Raw genomic sequence first — 21,413 nt, 5'->3', positions numbered from 1 at the left:
GCTGCATCAAGCTACAGGGAGAACAGGGTGCTGATTGTGCTTGTGAGCTGGGGGAATGCAAATTCTGCCTTTACCACAAGCAGGGAAATCTCTCACAGTATTTGTCCTACCAATTTTGGGGTCACTGTCACCACTGCTAATTCCAGCTATTATAAATTCTGTATCTTCCAAAACTATAAGATTACAACAGTACAGAATTAGTGATGGCTATTTAACCTCCCTAGCGTTCTGGACGAGCTGAGCTTGTCCAGAGACGCCGAAGGTCACCGCTCAGGCCCCGCTGGGCCGATTTGAGGTTTTTTTTAAACACGCAGCAAGCCACTTCGTTCGTAGCCATGGCGACGGGGGAAGCCCTGAAGGAAATCCCGTTCAGAATGGGATTTCCGGACGGGTCTTCGCGCCGGCAGCGATTGGAGGGGTGGGAGGGAGGAAGCAGGGAGGGGGGAATCATGTAGCTAGCGCTAGGCTAGCTACATGATCAAAAAAAAAACTATGCACAAAAAACGTTCCCACGGCTGCAGTAATCTACAACTTGCATTTTACATAAAATACATGAACTTTTTAGTGATCATTTTCTAACAGAATGTAGCATATTGTTAGGTCAGGGCTGGCTTTACTGGGGACTCTGGGGAGACATAACTGTACTCAGGAAACTGTGGGGACATGGCATGGCCATGCTGGGTGAAACATCATTGACATGGCTATTCTGAGGAGTCTGCAATACTTGAGTAATACAATACAATACAATAACATTTCTATAGTGCTTTTCTCCCATAGGACTCAAAGCACTTAGGCTCTCTCAGATTCAGTAGTTGGTAGTAGGATGAAGTATTCACACAACAAAAGTTATATTTCTGCAAATGCCAAACTGAACAGGTGGGTTTTCAGTCTGGATGTAAACACGTCCAGGGATGGAGCTGTCCTGATCTGTTGAGGTAAGGAGTTCCAAAATGTAGGGGCAGCATGACAGAAGGCTCTGGGACCAAAATATTCCAAGTGGACTCTGGGTATGACTAGAATATTAGAACCTGTGGATCTGAGAATGCGGGGATTGCTATGTAGCTGCACCACAGATTATGAGGGATCATTATTGATAGGAGGGCTGGGAATCATTGTTAGCTACAGATCTTTAAATCAGGAGTCCTAACAATTAAAGAAGAGTGGGAGAAGAAAGGGAGGGGGCAGAGAGTAGAGGTAGTGAGCAATGCAGATTAGGTGCAAGCTAGCAGGGTTCTGAATTCTCTTGTATTTACTGCTGTCAGAATACATATCATACAGGTTTTAGTCACTGTGGTGACATATTTTCATTGAGTGTGTCTTTTCACTCAGAGAGCCTGACTGTCTAGTTTGTTATCTTAGTGAGCACTTGTGCAGGTCTGATTGCTGTTCTGCAATCTGGCCTGTTGCTCAGCTATTAGAATAAGAACAATTAGCTTGTAATCAACACAAAATCTGTTTTTGAAGCCAACGTCCACCTTTGCTGCATCTGGTTTGAATGTAAGTTGCCCATGTTTGAGCTCTGCTGCATATCTATGCAGCTGATCAATTTGGGTGCAGCCTTTATTTGAAAGCACTGCCATTTTCTCCTGTTGTAGAAAAATGTAAGTCTACTTGTGGCTAGCTGCATTCATGTGTATCAGTTTGCATTCAAATTATTTAGATTAGGGATTAGTGCATAGTTTGCATTTGATTTGCATTAAAGGTGTGTATAAGTCCCTGGAGGCGCTGCACACCTCTGTTGTGTTCATTTCATTTGCAGCCTGACTAGTAGCACTGCCTATTTCTCTCTCTATGTGGGGGTGTTGTGTTGCTACAACACACCACACCACACCACAAAAAAGCAACAGCAAATAGTAAGTACAGCAGGGTAAATATCACTGTCAGTCCCCAAAAGGACTTTTGTGAATGAGAAGAGTCCTCAAAACCAGGGGTGCTCGGATACCCTCTTTCAAAATCCGAATTGATCCGGATACCCAGATATCCGGATCCAAACGTTCTGATATCCGCGTACATGCGGATATCTGAATGCATTATCCGGGCTATCCGGGCAGATTCGGATACAGATAGAAAAAATGGAAATGGCCTATAAATAGCTTCCAAAAAGTTTTTTTTTTAGGTTAATGATGCATGTAGCATCATGTTTTTTAAAGGGAAACACTAATTTATTATGTGGGGCGTTAAAAATACAAAAAAATACAAAAAAAATGGCTGTAAAATTAACATCAGGAGTAGATTCCAGACAGCGGTCGTGCAGCTCACATTGTGTCCAAAGTCCAACCGCACATCTGGGACATGACAGTTTTCAGTTCACCATGGCACCTAGTATGTTGGTACCACGGCTCAGTAAAACATTAGGAGAGGTTCCAGGAAGTGGTCGTACTGCCGCAGTTGGAGCCTCCCCACAACTCGGACAAGACACCACCAAAAAATTACACAGCAATTGTGCTTACATAGTTCATCATGGCACCTAGTGTGTTGGTACCACGACTGTAAAAATATTTGAACCAGGCTTATGACTCAAGACGGAGCCTGGAGGTTGTGCTGGTAAAGGGTGGTAAGGCAGGCATAGTGATTTCCAGCCACTTCATTTCCCCCTCTTGACAACAACAGGGGCCAAGCCTGGATTATTTTGAGAAATGTCAGTCTGTCCACAGACTGGGTAGACAGACGAGAGCGCTTCTTGGTGACCACGCCACCGGCCGCACTGAAGCACCTCTCTGAAAGCACTCTGGAAGGCGGGCAGGACAGCACTTCCAGGGCATACTGCGCCAGCTCGCTCAAAATCTCCAGGTGCTTGACTCAGTAATCCAAGGGGTCCACAGGGGTGTCGCTGTCAAGCCCACTGAAGGACCCTATGTAGTCTGCCACCATATGGGTCAGGCGCTGGTTCTGGCTTTAAAAGCCACATGCTGCTGCAGGCACCTCCTCAGTCTGCAGCTGTACCGGCATGGCTTCGAGAGAAACAGCAGGTTTGATGGGCTTCTGCTGCTGATGGACACAGGCACTTGCTGCTGTGCAGGCTGGACTGTGACAGCAGGGGGGTGGGAAGTCTGGGGGAAGGCTTCCTCCAAGTGCCGAACCAGGGACCGCTGCAAGTCCCTCGTTTGGCGCACAGGGTCTTTTCCTGCAGGCAGGAACTGATGAGGCTTTCCCTTCAGCCATGGGTCCAGCATCAGGGTGATCCACATGTCCTCCCGAGCACGCATCTGCTTGACTCTTGGGTCACTGCGCAGGCACTGCAGCATGTGCACTGCCATGGGGAAGAGGTCTGCCATCTCTGCTGACACATACTTGTCTTCATCACCCTCAGTGCTGTCCTCCTCCTCTGATTCCTGATTCTCCCCCTGCTCTCTCCACCTCCGCACCACTGCAGCTGCACTTGGCCGTGCCCCCTCATCTTCAAGGTCAGGGACCTCCAACTCCTCGAAGTCCTCCAACTCCAAGTCCTTAACCTCCTCCTCCTGACGCACAGAGGTGGACTGTGAAGGCTGCTGCTGCTGCTCCTGCTGGATCAAGGCTGCCTCTCCCACTTCCAGCAGAGCATCGAGGGCCTTGTCAAGCATGCACACCATGGTCACCCACTCACACAGCAACGCAAGGTCCCGGCTGAACATGTTGGTGGCCTCCAGGAAGGGTGCCAGCTCCAAGCACACCAGCTGCATTTTTTTCCCACTCTGCATTCAGGATGATGGTCGGGTGGTGGGTGGTGCCGGTCCCTAACACGGTGGCGTCCACAGTGGCTCTGGCCAGGCATCGGTTGACATGCTGCCTCTGTTCAACCAGACGCTCTAACATGGCCAGGGTGGAGTTCAATCGTGTTGCAACATCAATAATGAGCCGGTGCTGTGGGAGGTCCAGCTCCAGCTGCACGGCTTCCAGAGCTGCTGAGGCACCGCCCGAGCGGCGGAACTAACCCACCGTTTTCTGAACCGCTTTCAAAAGTGGGTCCATCCCTTGGTAGGTGCTCAGAAATTTCTGCACCACCAGGTTCGGGACGTGGGTCAGACAGGGGATGTGGGTGAGGGCTCCCCGGTGGATGGCAGCAACCAGGTTGTCCCCATTCTCAGACACCGATGCTGCTGTCCCCTCCTCACCCCCTTTCACTAACCTGACCTAGTGCATGGTGAATGAAAGGTGCCGGCCTGTCCCGAATCGGCTTGACCATGAGTCCATGATCACATGGACACGCTCACCCACTGCATGATCCAGTCCACGCTCTACGTTGGCCATCGCAAAGCGGTACAGTGTTGGGATGGCCGTACGTGAGAAGTAGTGCCGGCTGGGTATTGGCCAATCCGGCGCTGCGCTCTGCAGGAGCGCACGCATGTTGCTCCCCTCCTGCACAAAGGAGTACAGGAGGAGCTGGGAGGACATGGCCCGTGCAAGCAAGCCGTTCAGCTGGCAGATTCATTGGCTGCTGGGAGGCTGAGCCCTAACCACAAAGGACTCGCTCAAAAGGGTCTGTTGGCATTTTTTGGCTGCATAGGAAGAGGAGAAGGGAGCAGAGGAGACCACTGAGGAGGACTGGCTGCCTGAACAGGACTTAGTGTCGGCAGGAGTGGCACTGGAAAAGGGGGTTCTGGTGGTGCTTTTGGTCGACTCGGAACACTGCCAGCGCCAGCTTCCTTCAGCCTCTTGAACTCCTCATGCTCAACATAATGCTTTTTTGCCAGATTGTTGATGAAGCTGGAGGTGCCAGAGTTGGAGGGGTTGCAAGTTGCAACCTCTGCTCAGCTTCACCTGGCACACATTACAAGTGGCAAACTTGCTGTCCATTGAGGGCAGATCAAAAAACTGCCAGATTGGGGATAACAATTTTCCCTTACACCCTGCTTGGGCTGCTGCTGCTGTTTTTCTCCCTGTGGTGGTTGGGGCCTGGGGTTGAGTGGTGCAGCTGGTGGTAGCGGCTGAAGATAAAGCAGCAGGCTGTGGGTCCCGCATTCCACGCCCACTGCTGCTCCTGCCAATGTAATCGATGCTGATTCTCCGTGCCAGACCCACAGATGCCTCCTCCTCTTCAGACTCAGAGCCAACATCCCCTCCTGTGGTAGTCACGATCCATCTCGACATCATAATTATCACCAGCATCATACGCCCCCTCCTCAAACAATTACTGGGATGTTGATGACCCCCCAAACTCCTCTTCTGCTGGCACCTCAGGCAAGGAATCCCGCCCAACAATCCCCGTTACCATATCTGACTCCTCCGCAAACCCCAGTGTCGCCAAAATGTCCTCCTCAAAGTCAGTGGTAACAGCCCTGATTGCGCTTGCGGTGTCTGGACTACAGAGCCCGCTGACTAAGGGTAGGCTGCCCGCTGTGGTTGACATGATGACCGACGAGTCCCCAGGCACTGCTGGGCGGCTGCTGCTGCTCCTGTGAACAGGAGTGATGGCGGGGATGAAGGTGTAGGGCTGGTGGTGGCCTGCTCATCCACCATCAGCTGCATCACAGGTTTGGCATCTTTCTCCTCCAATTTGCAATGCTGACCTTGCTGAAAAATGGTCGCTACACACTGCTGCACATCTGCAGCGTGACTTCCCCTATCAGCTCGGTGCCCAGTGCGTCCATGGCCAGTGACTAGCGGCGGAATGGACACTGGGGCGGCAAAACTGCTGGTGGTGACGGACGGTGCCAGCAATGTTCCCTCTCTTCTTGCCCTTGATGCCCTTCCCCCGTGTGCCAGTGCCAGCAGACATAGTGCAAGTTTGTGTGATGATGATATCACCAGATGGATGTGGGGTACTTGCACTTTATTGAAATCGGTGTTGGACTTTGATGAATCAGCATGGGGGTGATAGACAACTGAGTAAAAGAAGAAGAAAACAGTGTGCACCCTAACGGACAGTCTATCTGTCACACACACTGACAATCAGCAGCGCAGCAGAAATGCAGTGATCTGTAGTAGTAAGCTAGCACAGACAGTACTAGTCTCTAACAACTAAGCACTGCAGTACTAAATAACTACATAATTACACAGTAATGTATTCCCCTATGCCCTAAACTATACTGTAGCTAAGCTAAGGCAATATAGCACAGGCCTGGCCTGTGTGCACAAACAGCACACACACAGACACAGACACCTAACTAGCAGAGCTGATGCAGGCTGCAGCAGAGACTGTCACAGACACACACACTAACTAAAATCACAACACAACAAACTACTAGCTAAACAACAATAAAAAAGTGGTATAGTACAGGTGTTAATGTGTAAAAACACTGGGTTTAACACAGTAGAAAGCACTTGATTTAACCAAACAGCACAGGAGTGTCTCTCAGTGTGCAGTCACAAAGCAAGGACAAGTTGCCTCAACATGGCCGCCTCTTTACACACGGGGGGCTGGCCAGTGTTCCCCTCTGTGATTGGTTGCTAGGGCTTCTACTGGGAGCCCTCTGATTGGCTCAATGATGTCATCTCCTTAGTTACAGTATTCGGATTCGGATATCCGACTGATATCCGCGGATATCCGGGTATGCGACCAAATATCCACAGATAGCTATCCGGATTACCACAGAAATCCAGAATCCGAATCCGAATCGGATAGCTGAAAAATGGTTGGATATCCGGGTTACCCAGATATCCGGAGTCCGGATTAACATCCCTGCTCAAAATGACTATTGGGTGTTCATAGCTGGAGAAATGCAAGAAGCAGAGCACCTGGGAAGCAGCTACACAGCACAATATTCACACAAATCGCAAAAACAGCCCATCTCTCAATGTCCCTCTGTCTGCAGCAGCAGCACCTCTCCCTACACTGACTAATGCAAAATGAAAATGGCCACCAAGATCGTGCCTTTTATGGAATGGGGGCCAGGTGGTGACCATGTCTGATTGGCCAATCTGTCCCACCTGATTTTAGGGGTGAAGGGTGAAAAAATGGAACTGTGGTAAAGAATAGCGCTGGCACAAACAGCCAGTGAATGTGTTCTGCCATCCCTATAGATCACAGTCCGTGCACATATGAGTTACAGTTTTTCACCCTTCTCCTCTCTAAAAATGTTTAGTTTTTTTGGAAAGTGTTTGTGCTAGACAGTGACATTATTTACAGATCTAGACACTCTACGACTCATACAGAAACTCAAGAAATCTATTAATTAAAAATGTTTTTTTTATTTTTTAATATCATCTTTGCTTGTCAGTCTTACTTTTCCCCAGAGGATGTGACAGTCAATCATCCAGAAGCCATAGAAAGTGTAAAAAAATACGCATCTCCTTCTAGCAATTTAACTGCCAAAATTGTCATGCTAAGGTGATAAACACAATTGAGGAATAAGAGCGGCTGTGGTACTTAACTGGACCTGTCATCAGAAGACAGTGACAGGACAAGCCAAAGTACATCATTTTTTGGGATGGTTTTCTTTTTTGATATTCTTCATACTGTATGTCATTAAAATATACCAATAATTATACTGCTATACATTTTCAGGGTTTTCTTAATCAAATTTAATCATTCAAACTACCGTATTTTTCAGATTATAAATAGTACATTTTCTTCTCCAAAACTGGGGGAAGAAAAGTTGATGCTTGTTATATTCAGAAGATACGGTGCAGAGTGAGCAGAGAAGTACTTACCAATACTGCTGCCGCGCTCCTCTTCTCCCCTGTTTCCAGTCATCGTGCTGCTTTACACTCCAGTCTTCCGAGGGCACCGCCCATCACACATCATCATGACCCCAGCTGCTGAGTTCCTCTTTTCCTCAGTGTCCCTCTGCAGCCACTGCATCATCCTTCTGTACACCCACTGCCCTTTCTGGTTCAGCATCCTTCCTAGTTACTGCTGCCCTGTTACTGTTATGCCTGGCATACACGGGTCGACCGGCGGCTCAATTTGCCGCCGGATTGACCCCAGCCGCGTCCCCGCCGCATCCCCGCTCATCCGCGTGTGCGGATCGATTCCCGCTTGTCCCCGCCAGCGGTCCTTATCATTGATTACCTGCCATTGTCCGCCAGCGGGAATCGAGTGGGCGCAGGTCGAGCGGCATGATCGGGCCAGCTGAATATTATCAGCTGGCCGGATCAGCTGGTCGATACACGGTACAGAAACGTACCGTGTATCCCCAGCATTAGACTTGATGCACGTCATGCATGCCCACCGCACAAATGTGCCATAAAGTCACTCAGCATAAGAGCAACAGTAACTAGACACAGTGCTGCAACCAATCAGGATGGAGCGTGTACAGCAGCAGGCTGTGCAGAGTCTGCAAATGGAGCCTGGGGGGAAGAGGAGCATGGCACCTGGGATATTGATGTGTGAAGGACAGTACCCTTTGGGGACCAGAGTGTATAGTGGCAAGATGACTGGAGACAGAGTGGGAGAGGAGCTCAGCAGCAGGATCACGTATAATGTAGTGTAGCTGGGGGGCACAGGGGTTAGTGTAGAGTAACATAGCTGTTGGGCATCTGGGGTTAGTGTAGTGTGTAGTGTAGTGTGGTGTAGTGTACTGTAACTGGTGAAAATCTGGAGTTAGTGTAGTGTAGTGGAATGGGGAATGGGCAATAATGTAGTGTAGTGTACTGTAGTTGATGGGGCACCTGGTTTAGTAGTTTTTCCCCCTGATTTTTGCCCTCTAAACCAAGGTGCATCCTCTAGTCTGGAGTGTCTTATAGTCTGGAAAATATGGTAGTTAAAAATTGGTTGCCATGTTTGCATTGCCCCATACTTTCCCGTGGTGCCATAATTTGGCACTTCACCCTTAAAGAGACTCTGTAACAATTTTTTCAGCCTTAGTTCTTCTATCCTATGAGTTCCTATGCCTGTTCTAATGTGCTGGGGCTTACTGCAGCTCTTCCTAATTACACTGTCTCTGTAATAAATCAATGTATCTTTCCTCTGTCCTGTTTGTCGGGCTAAGGCTTTGATTGTGTGGAATGTGCAGGGCTGCTTGTGATTGGTAGAAGCGATACACACCCTCTGCAGGCCCCCTGCATACTCACACACTATGCTTAGCTGAGCCTATTAGAAGCTGGTTAGTTTGTTTGTAAACATTGCCTAAAACTGTTAATTACAAGCCAGGATTGCAGCAGAGAGTGGCAGAAACAGCACAGAGGGGCACAGGAGAAAATAAGGAATAGAATGGTATGCTTTTTAGTGTAAGAATATTAGAGTACAGATTCTCTTTAAAGAGAACCTGAACTGAAAATAAAAACTCAAAATAACCATACACAGGTCATACTTACCTCCTGTGTAGTCTACTCCTCAATCTCTTTCTCCTCTCCTGCGTCCTGTTTGTTTAATGTGATCAATGGAATTTTCTATCCTCCATTTTAAAAATGGCCATTAGCCCATAACAGCTTTGTGGTCAGCACATTGTTAAACTGTAATATCGCCCACTTGAGCCAAAGGGAAACATGGACATTACCTTGCACATTCAGTTGTAACTGAAAGCTGCTGACATATAACTGACAGCAACTGGTATATTTCAGTTCTGACAAAATATTATCAGAACTGGAAGGGATTATTGTAAGAAGAAAATGGTGAGCTTCTGACAAGAACTGACGGTGAGGTTAGTATGCAATATTAATTTGCAGGTACATCATGTGTTTATTTTAAATAATTGTACTCACTTCAGGTTCCCTTTAAAGAGAATCTGTATTGTTAAAATCGCACAAAAGTAAACATACCAGTGCGTTAGGGGACATCTCCTATTCCCCTCTGTCACAATTTCGCCGCTCCCCGCCACATTAAAAGTAGTAAAAAACAGTTTTAAAAAGTTTGTTTATAAACAAACAAAATGGCCACCAAAACAGGAAGTAGGTTGATGTACAGTATGTCCACACATAGAAAATACAACCATACACAAGCAGGCTGTATACAGCTTTCCTTTTGAATCTCAAGAGATCATTTGTGTGTTTACTTTCTGTCCCCTGCAGTTCTCACACACTGAAAAGTTACAGGCTGTGAGGCTGATTGTGTTTGTTTCTTCCTGCAGACAGCTCTGCGAGTGTATAATTCCTCAGTATGTGTCAGCCCAGCTCCTTTCACAGCCTAAAGGCCCATACACACGTCGGATTTTTTCGAACGACGCCGGGCGGATCGCTTAAACTCAGTCTTATCACGCGAACGACAGTCTGTACACACGCCCGATTTGGCGGTCGAACGACGGGACGTTCAAGCGACCCGTCGTTCACGAAAATCCGACGTGTGTATGGGCCTTTACAGAGGAGGATTTTTGTCCAGCTCTCTTCTATCACTGATTTGATAGCAGAGACGCTGCTGGCTTATGTAAAAAACACACACACTGGAGTGTTCATAGAGGGGCCTGGAGAGGGGTGTGCATAACAGATCAGCACGGAAGAGTTGGCAGCCTTCCAGACACAGGGTGACAAGTCTGACAGGGGAAAGATACATTGATTTATTACAGAGACTGTGATAGAAGAAAGTGCTGCAGTAAGCCAGAGCACATTAGAATAGGTTTAGGAACTTGTAGGATGGTAGAAAAAAACTTGTCATTTTTGTTACAGAGTCTCTTTAAGTCATGTGGGACAGTACAGCCTGTCAGGAACCGGCCCGCGGCACGCCTGCGTATACGGTTCCCGACTGCGGGTTTGATCAGATTAAGTGGGGAACAGCCTTATTTAAGCTACAAACAAGGCTGGAACCCCTCAAACACTTCCCACTGCCACCACTAGCATTGCTAGACACGTCCCCTCAGCTGTCGAGGGCTAAACTCGCAATCTGCGTTTTCGTATTTGGGTCAGCTTTGCGCTTAGGCCGAATACGAGAACGCCACGCACCCACACACACCGTACAGTTGTACAGTAACACAGCACAATCAGACAATGATTTGTAATGCAAGTTACACTGTCATGCAGTAAAACCACTAACAGTCGTTCCGAACGATACTGTTAGCTACTCGCACTGGCGTATCGTACGTTGGGTCAGCTGCGCGCTTTAGGCCAACGTATGACAAACGCCCCCACACACAATTCAATTACAATTTCATATGGTAGTGTTGCTCAAGCGTACAAATAGGCATGGACTATACACAGTTGCACTTCAATCTCTTCTAGGCTATGAGTGTTAGTTTAGCACAGCAGAAGTCAAGCTTATTAAATAATAATTTAATATTCCAGAAAAACATGGAACAATGCAGAACAGAATATATACAAAAGATTACAAAAAAAACAAAGTAAAAAAATTACAAAATTAAGAGTTACAAAGATAACACACACGGATATTTGCGTAAAAATAAACGGGGGGAAAAAGAACGTTACCAGCTTAGGTTAGAATGTTGTTTGACGGGAGGACGCCGTTTCGACCATGAGTCATCCCTAGCTATTCGCTACCTCCGAGAGAAGATGATCACTAGGTATCTGTCTCTGCTTTTTATACTCTGAAGTGTCCCCTGGGGCATTTAATGTCCAGCCCCCAGGAACTAATGCAGTTTCCCCGTTTGTGACATCACCGAACGCTTGTCATAATCTTTCTTGTGATATGCAAACTTCAAAGGGGTTCCTGTTTTAGCTTCTTGAAGTTTGCAGAATTCAATAGGTGAGATTGTATCCTACCAGACATCAAAAAGCTTCCTCCACATTATTTCCTTGGTTAAAGTGTATTTTAGCACATACATGAAAAGATTGAATTTTGATTACAGGTAGCAGTTTGCCTGTAATTGCCTGTAGACAGACGCAGACAATCACACCTGGGACAGCAGATCAAAAGTGACTGCTAGTGGCCTAATGAGCGGCTTCCTTGCCTAGTGACTGGTCCATTCACTGAAGACAATGGCAGCTGTCTACATTAATACAAAAGATCACAGCGTACAGTTCCTCTTTAGATGCAAATGTAGGTCTAGTGACCCACCCACACAAATACATGAACAGTCCAAGAATCTAGCCTGCATATCTACACCTTTGACATACCACAGCAGATATAAAAATGATAGAATATGTTTATGTATTCCTAACATCATCAGCACCCCAATATATTCCTGACATGCCCCCTCTTCCAGACGGCGCCGGCAGATGATTCTAACGAATCGTCCTGCCAAAGCCGACACTGACGGCCGGGCCTGGAGGGGTAACTCCTTAGCTCCAAGCTATACGAATGGAAAGCTAGGTCAGGTTACTGCAATGTGTCGTTGCCCTTGGCAACCTGACGTAACCAACCAGGGGAATGCGAGTCAGTGACAACCGTGAATTCGCGACCATAGAGACAGTGCTGCAGCTGGGGGAGGGTTCCAAACGTCGCTACACGCACTTTCTCTATAGTGGCAGGAGCTATCTCTCGGTCCCTTTGGGGATCGATTATCTGCTGGTCTGCCTCTTCCCCTTCGGACAGCTCCGAGGGAATAACTTCCCAGAACCCTCTCAGCCTGCCCCTCCCAGCTGGTGACCTGCTGGCTAGCCCCCTGAGCTCTTCCAGGCTGCTGTCAAATCGAACAGCCCCAGAGAGCTCAGTGCTGCCTGTCACACATTCTAGGAAGGCTGCAGACGGAGAGGCTCCTGGGCCCTCAGGGCCAGGTTCCGAATTGGATGTGGCTGACCCAGCAGCATTTGCCACTTCGGTGGACAGTCCCTGTGCTTTAGACCTGCTAGCGCTGCGGGTTACCATGGCAGCTGAGGGAGCGCCCCCATTACCCATATCATACCCCCCATCACCTTTGGTCTTAAAAACATCTGAAGGGGAAGACCTGGCCTGGTGCCATCTGCCCCTTCAGTGGGCAATCCATCGGCTGCAGCCCAGCGACCACCGCTGGTTACTCCTGCAGCCGACGGAGTGTCCACAGGACAAGCATCATTATGTAGCACAACACATATGATATCAACATTATCCGCCTTACATATATTGACATTTAGAACATCACATAAAACATCCACATTATCGGTATCATTACACACATTGCTACTCAGCACTTTACAAGTATCATCAACAGTTCCTGCATCGATCACCTCGATAGTCCGTGCGTCATAAATGACATCATCAGCTTCTGCAGTCTTTGTATCAACATGTCCCACTCCAGGCCTAGGCACTGGAGAATCACTGGGGCTGGCTCCTAGTACACAGTCTATAACCCCTGGGGGCCCACTAGCACTCCCCACTTGCACAGCATTATCAAACAGTACCTTGCAAGAGTCCTGAACTTCTGCTGGGGAAGCGGGCTCCACGGGGGTTGGATTAGGCTCATACCGGGCCACTAACCGTCCCAGGTCAGTACCCAGCAAAACGTTGGTGGGGATTTTGTCTGTTACCCCAACTTCTTTCAATCCGCTGCCGGCCCCCCAATCCAGGTGGACCAAGGCGGTGGGTATTGCTGTGGTGACACCCCCAATTCCTCTGACAGCAATCATTTTCCCAGGTATGTACTGCTCTGGGTTCACAAGCTGGGGATGTATGAGAGTCACTTCTGCTCCAGTGTCTCTCAGCCCAGTGGCAACTGTACCCCCAACCGTGACAAGCTGCAGATTCTCTGCATAGCCAGTGGTATTCCTGGTAGCACACAGAGCAGTTGGGACTTCACTGGGGTTTGAGGCCTCACTGGATTTTGGGGCCTCCCTCTTCCTCTCTGGGCAAGTTGTGCTGATATGACCCACCCTGTCACATACAAAGCATTTCCGAGTGTCAGTGGTTGCTTGCCTGAATCCAGGAGACAGCGGTGCTTGCCTCCTCTGGGTGCTGGGTGAAACAGGTTTAGCAACCTGTTCTCCTCTCCAGCTGGGCGTAGTAGTCCTCCGGGACTCAGGTGCTCTATGGGCGGTGTAGGCATCGGCCATTTCTGCAGCCTCATCCACTGTCTTTGGTTCTCGATCCAGCACAAACAGCCGGACCTCAACAGGACAGGTGTGTAGGAACTGGTCTTTTATCATCAGCTCCTGCAGGGCATCCAAGGTTTTAACTGACAGTCCTTTTAGCCACTGCTGGAAGGCAGTGCGCAGGTTGCAAGCATGATCCAGGTAGCTGTCATTAGGACCTCGCTGCACTGTCCTGAAACGTTTGCGATACACCTCTGGCGTGAGGTGGTATCGCGCAATGATGGCTTTCTTAATTGCCTCAAAGTCTGTTTCTTCTTCCTGGGGGAGACTCACAAACGCCTCCAGGGCCTTGCCTCTCAGCCCTGGTGTGAGGTATCTTGCCCACTGCTCACGGGGCACCCCATACTGCCAACAAGTCCTTTCAAACCCCTGTAGCAAAGTGTATATGTCAGAGTCCTTGTCCATAGCGGGGAACTTATCCAGGGGGATTCTGTGGACTTGCTCACCTTCGCGTTCTGCGGGTCCAGCAGACCGGTTCTGCTGCTGAAGTTTAGCCAGCTCCAGCTGGTGTCGCTGTGCAACTCTGGGCTTGTCGTATTTCCCTCTCTGCTTGCCGATGTTTCAGAATCAGCTTTAGGCGCAGTTCGGGCTCAGCCGAACCTAGTAGCTGTAGGTCGGCTTCCAGAGATGTCATCTCCGTGTTCAGTGGATCATCCAGGACATCGTCTCCACTCGCATCCTGTGGCGGGAGCGATTCCTTCTCTGGCCTGTCATGAGCTGCATCCGCTGACGTTGGAGCACGGGCTCGCTCTGCCTCATCATGCTCATCGAGCGCACGAACTAACTGCTCCTTAGTCTGGCTCACACAGGTTGAGTAGTATCTCTTTGTTTTGCCTTGCATAGCTGGATGCTTTCTGAGCCATCGTGTTGCAAAAAAGAAAAAGGAAAAAGGGGGGAAGGGAAAGCAAATACCAAGTGTGTATCTTTGAACAAAAAAAAAAAAACGTATATAGATTCTGCACTGAGTAGACTTCTGTAGGCTAGTTGCTTCTAGCAAGCTTCCAGCCTTTAGTACTCAGAATAGCGAGCTAAACTGCGTACTAATGTACTAAACGTTCCCACCACTGCCAGCCAATTATGTCAGGAACCGGCCCGCGGCACGCCTGCGTATACGGTTCCCGACTGAGGGTTTGATCAGATTAAGCGGGGAACAGCCTTATTTAAGCTACAAACAAGGCTGGAACCCCTCAAACACTTCCCACTGCCACCACTAGCGTTGCTAGACATGTCCCCTCAGCTGTCGAGGGCTAAACTCGCAATCTGCGTTTTCGTATTTGGGTCAGCTTTGCGCTTAGGCCGAATACGAGAACGCCACGCACCCACACACACCATACAGTTGTACAGTAACACAGCACAATCAGACAATGATTTGTAATGCAAGTTACACTGTCGTGCAGTAAAACCACTAACAGTCGTTCCGAACGATACTGTTAGCTACTCGCACTGGCGTATCGTATGTTGGGTCAGCTGCGCGCTTTAGGCCAACGTATGACAAATGCCCCCACACACAATGCAATTACAATTTCATATGGTAGTGTTGCTCAAGCGTACAAATAGGCATGGACTATACACAGTTGCACTTCAATCTCTTCTAGGCTATGAGTGTTAGTTTAGCACAGCAGAAGTCAAGCTTATTAAATAATAATTTAATATTCCAGAAAAACATGGAACAATGCAGAACAGAATATATACAAAAGATTACAAAAAAAACAAAGTAAAAAAATTACAAAATTAAGAGTTACAAAGATAACACACACGGATATTTGCGTAAAAATAAACGGGGGAAAAAAGAACGTTACCAGCTTAGGTTAGAACGTTGTTTGACGGGAGGACGCCGTTTCGACCAGGAGTCATCCCTAGCTATTCGCTACCTCCGAGAGAAGATGATCACTAGGTATCTGTCTCTGCTTTTTATACTCTGAAGTGTCCCCTGGGGCATTTAATGTCCAGCCCCCAGGAACTAATGCAGTTTCCCCGTTTGTGACATCAGCGAACGCTTGTCATAATCTTTCTTGTGATATGCAAACTTCAAAGGGGTTCCTGTTTTAGCTTCTTGAAGTTTGCAGAATTCAATAGCTGAGATTGTATCCTACCAGACATCAAAAAGCTTCCTCCACATTATTTCCTTGGTTAAAGTGTGTTTTAGCACATACATGAAAAGATTGAATTTTGATTACAGGTAGCAGTTTGCCTGTAATTGCCTGTAGACAGACGCAGACAATCACACCTGGGACAGCAGATCAAAAGTCATTGCTAGTGGCCTAATGAGCTGCTTCCTTGCCTAGTGACTGGTCCATTCACTGAAGACAATGGCAGCTGTCTACATTAATACAAAAGATCACAGCGTACAGTTCCTCTTTAGATGCAAATGTAGGTCTAGTGACCCACCCACACAAATACATGAACAGTCCAAGAATCTAGCCTGCATATCTACACCTTTGACATACCACAGCAGATATAAAAATTATAGAATATGTTTATGTATTCCTAACATCATCAGCACCCCAATATATTCCTGACACAGCCGATTAAGCATTTTTACCACATAGGCTACACCCCTCCCCCTATAAACCTCAAAGCCATTTTACAGTCTGCCTAGAGTTAGTGTAGGGAGAGATGTGCTGCTGATTGAGAGACAGATAGTTAGTAGAGTTTAAGTTTCTATGGTATCCAGTGCTGAATAACTGCTTGCACAGGTGCTCTGCTCCTTGCAGTTCACCAACTAGGGACTAGTGACTCATTGACCGCAATGTACTTGAAAAATTTAGTGTCACCTTACATTGGGCAGCATGGTGGTGCAGTGGTTAACACTCTCACCTTGCAGCGCCTGGGTCCCAAGTTTTAATCCCAGCCAGGGCACTATCTGCAGGAAGTTTGCATATTCTCCCCATATCTACATGGATTCCTTCGGGCACTCCGGTTTCCTCCCACATCCCAAAAACATACAGATAGGTTAACTGGCTTCCTTCTAAATTGGCCCACATGAGATACTGTATGCATATGACTATGACTGGGATTAAATTGTGAGCCCGAGGGAAAGTTAAGTAACAAGACAATATACTAAATAATAATAATTGTCATATAAGTCGCTTACCAATACTGTGTTTGCATTACAGTGTAAGACTCAAGCACTGCAAAATGTATTTAAAGAATGTATTAGGCATGTAAATGCCACATTTTTCAGTTCCCTGTTACAGTGGCTGCATCTAACAAATTTTAGACAGGTAAATGACAAATGCTTAAGTCCTGTGCTATGGTGGCTGCAAATAACAATTTGTAGGCAGGTTGACACAGCAGCCATTCTAAATAAACCTTAAAATTAAAAATCTAAAAACTGTTGAAAAATTGAAAAAAGCCTCTACATAAAATACATATTTGGTGGGAAAATGCCATTGATACCCCTCTGCCATGGCACAGCCTGCGTTTTGGACAGTTTTGATATCTTTTTAAAATAAATTGTGGTTGCAAATATGCCTTGACATTTTTTAAAGCTTGCCTGCCATTAAAGTTAATGGGGTCCACTGCGAACATTTAGCTTGCGAACATTTGTGGAAAAGATTTGTGAACAGTCTGTGAAATTCACTTGCAATGTTTAAAACTGTATTTTAGCTTTCTTGAAAGTAAGCTTGTAAAATCTGCATATCTGTTTCCTACTCTCAGCTTATACTCGACTCATTTTCTTTTAATTTTTTTTTACAGTGTGTTTTTCTTTTTATTTAGATAACATTTCGTTGGTTGGCTTATACTCGGGTCAACCTTTACTCAAGTATACATGGTACATTGCTCTTGTAGAGAAAATAGAACATTCTAGTACAACATGTTCATCATTTTTTCTCAATTGGTTTGCTTGGTGACTGTTCTTTAAAAATATTTACCTGTTTTAGGTATACAGCTGTGGCAATGCCGATGCTCTACAATACTCGCTATAGTTCAAAGCGCAGAGTGACTGTCATGATCTCAGTTGTCTGGGTTCTCTCCTTCGCCATCTCCTGTCCGCTCCTTTTTGGGCTCAATAACACAGGTAATTATTACATATTTAAGAATGAATTTTCACAATATAGAGATTATATGTTTTTTTACAGTAAAAATTATCTCTAGTATACTATCACAGATTACCTGAAAACAAATGTGTGTTTTGGCAGGCCTGTCTTTATAGTCAAGTTCATCTTTTTCTTAGTGTAATGAAAAGTATCCTGTGGTGCAAAATCAGTTTAGATGGGAAGTCAGAAAGCTGTTGTTTATAAATCCATGTGCTGAAGTCTGAATATATGGCTTTGATAATGCCCTTCTTGACTTTATAGCAAGGACCTCTCTATTTCCAGCTGGGCTTTTTACTCTCTGGACTGATATATTCATACTTCACAGTGCTTTGACTTTATGTCTCCGCCCATTTGATATGCCTTGAGGATCCACCAACTCCTGATCTCCTAAAAGATCATTCTGACTTTGATGTATAGTCATGTGGAGTATTGCAATTCACTCCCCATTTCAGCCTCTTTATCTTTCTCTACTATTTTATGACCCTGTGCCATTAGTGTTTGTGGTATCCGACTGCTAGTACTCTCTTAATCCAATCTGCCTTGATTTGCTTTCTTTCTTCTTTTTTTTTCCATTTGGTTTGTTTTATCTATTTCTTGGCTATGCCTTTGGTGTTGTTTGCATTTTCATCACAAAATGTGTGAAAAGAGACAAAAAGTCAGACTAACTGATTCAAAAGGAAAATAAAGTAATTGTACTGGTTTGAAAATGATATAAATAAAAAAGCAGGGCTGGCTCTGAATTTCAATTTTATATAAAACCAGATTTGCACTAAAAAGTATCGTTTCTTTTTTTGCTCATTTTCAGTTAATGATATTATTGTGTGTAGGTGAATATGCATAAGATAAAAAGTAGGGATGGGACCTCGAATCTGGCGAATCCACGAATCCCTCGAATCTTAAGAAAGATTCGAGATTCGTGGATTCAAATCCCCATGCCATTTTAGTGCATACGAATCCAACGAATCTGCCCCATCCGCCGCAACATTTCGCCGCCGCGATCGCTGTGTATACATTACCTGCGCCACTTGTGACGTCATCGCGACCACCGCCGACCTCGCGTTCCATCGCAGTGTGATGCGCCGACACGTCATCGCGACCACTGAAGACCTCGCGTTCCGTAGCCGCGTGATGACGTTGACCCCGCCTATAGTTCAGTGAAGGCCCGAGGTGTGGACGGTGTGGACGTCGCTCTCGCGTAAAACACCTGGCTGAGACTGATGATGGACGGACGGACTGAGGGAGAGAGAACAACAGACAGGTACAGTATGGGGGCAGTAAGAATACATACGCTGTTCGGGGGGCACTAGACTGCCGGGGCGGGGGGGGGGGGGGCTCGGACACTGAACTACCTATGCGCCACTAAACTACCTATGCTGGTGGGCGGGGGGGGGGGGGGGGGGCTCGGGCACTGAACTACCTATGCGCCACTAAACTACCTATGCTGGGGGGGCACTAAACTACCTATGCTGCTGGGGGGCACTAAACTACCTATGCAGGTGGGGGGGCCACTAAACTACCTATGCTGGGGGGCACTAGATTACCTACCTATGCTGGGGGGCACTAGATTACCTACCTATGCTGGGGGGCACTAGATTACCTACCTATGCTGGGGGGCACTAGATTACCTACCTATGCTGGGGGGCACTAGATTTCCTACCTATGCTGGGGGGCACTAGATTACCTACCTATGCTGGGGGGCACTAGATTACCTACCTACCTACATACCTACCTATACTTAAGGCCCTATACCCTGCTACCTATACTGAAGGTCCCTTTACCTACCTACCTACCTAAAGGCCTCTATACCTACCTATACTTAAGGCCCTATACCCTGCTACCTATACTGAAGGTCCCTTTATCTACTTACCTAAAGGCCCCTATACCTACCTAAAGGCCACTATACCTACCTAAAGGCCCCTATACCTACCTACCGACATACCTACCTATACTTAAGGCCCTATACCCTGCTACCTATACTGAAGGTCCCTTTACCTACCTACCTACCTAAAGGCCCCTATACCTACCTACCTACATACCTACCTATACTTAAGGCACTATACCCTGCTACCTATACTGAAGGTCCCTTTACCTACCTACCTACCTATACTGAAGCCACATGTACCTTACTACCTATACTGAAGGCCCCTATACCTATCTACCTACCTATACTGAAGGCCCATATATCCTGCTACCTATACTAAAGGCCCATATACCCTGCTACCTATACTGAAGGCCCATATACCCTGCTACCTATACCGAAGGCCCATATACCCTACTACCTATACTGAAGGCCCATATACCCTGCTACCTATACTGAAGGCCCATATACCCTGCTACCTATACTGAAGGCCCATATACCCTGCTACCTATACTGAAGGCCCATATACCCTGCTACCTATACTGAAGGCCCATATACCCTGCTACCTATACTGAAGGCCCATATACCCTGCTACCTATACTGAAGGCCCATATACCCTGCTACCTATACTGAAGGCCCATATACCCTGCTACCTATACTGAAGGCCCATATACCTTGCTACCTATACTGAAGGCCCCTATACCTTGCTACCTATACGGAAGGCCCCTATACCTTGCTACCTATACTGAAGGCCCCTATACCTTGCTACCTATACTGAAAGCTACCAATATTGAAGGCACCCATACCTAGCTAGCTATACTGAAGGCACCTTTACCTCGCTACCTATGCCTAAGTACCTATACTGCGGGAAACTATACCACGGATCGCACAATTCTTATGTGCAGGATTCGTTAGATTCGGGATTCGAAAGGTTCGAGATATTCGAGAACCTTTTTAGATTCGGATCCGGATTCGAAGAAATTGTGGATTCGTCCCATCCCTAATAAAAAGTATACCAGGAGCCCTACCTGACAGAGCAGGGAGTGCCTTTCAAAGATTGGCTCCCCCATAGATGGCAATGCTAGTTTTTGTTGCCGGTTGTTTTGATTTGGCGCAATACATTGAGTGTTCGGCAGTTTTATTGCCGACTGCACTGAGTGGAGGAATGGCACAATGATGGGGAATTAATTTGGCTATATGGTAGTTAAACTCACATAGTTACTACGGGGGCCACAGTAGCTTACATTTGGCACAGCCACTATGCCAAAACCTTGTGTCAAGAATGTCGGTAGCGGGTTTGATTTGGGGCACCACCCCAAATCTGTTGCCATGGTGCCCCAGATCCATTATGGCAGGGTGCCCCAGTTATGAGCCTCCGTCCCCAGGGCCGCTTGAGCCAGATTGAGCGGCAGGAAGGGGACATAGGTAGTTACAAACTCACCTTCTGCGAACCCTGCACGCAGCCTCCAGCTTTTTTCTACTTCCTCCCCTGGCATCCGTCACGTTGGTTACAGCGCCTCCTGCGATGACATAACCGTATGTCATCACAGAAGTCGCTGTTACCAATGCGATGGATGGCGGGAGTGGAAGTAGGAAGAAGCTGGAGTCTGCGTGCTTTAATAAATATTTGTTGGTTGCTATGGGCAACAACACTACACCTTTGTTCGGCACCATATTACATACCTTGTGATAACTTTACACTTACCACCGCAACAGAAAAGGAGATAGAACTGTTGGACATCTTCAAAGTTTAAGGCGTTTAT

General features: G+C 47.1%; 1 protein-coding gene across 4 annotated transcripts in view; it reads left to right on the top strand.

Annotated features, from left to right (window-relative positions):
* The window catches only part of DRD2 (dopamine receptor D2), a 593,536-nt gene that overhangs the window by 507,118 nt on the left and 65,005 nt on the right, over positions 1–21,413 (top strand). For all 4 annotated transcript variants that reach the window (XM_068240780.1, XM_068240778.1, XM_068240777.1 and 1 more), the window contains one exon: positions 17,637–17,773. In XM_068240780.1, coding sequence (XP_068096881.1) covers positions 17,637–17,773 — 137 coding nt within the window. The remainder of the gene's footprint in view (positions 1–17,636; positions 17,774–21,413) is intronic.

The sequence above is a fragment of the Hyperolius riggenbachi genome, chromosome 6, assembly GCF_040937935.1.
Source record: "Hyperolius riggenbachi isolate aHypRig1 chromosome 6, aHypRig1.pri, whole genome shotgun sequence".
In the NCBI taxonomy this organism is placed as follows: Eukaryota; Metazoa; Chordata; class Amphibia; order Anura; family Hyperoliidae; genus Hyperolius; species Hyperolius riggenbachi.
Note: the sequence above shows the minus strand (reverse complement) of the source record. Positions and strands in the feature narration are given on the sequence as shown.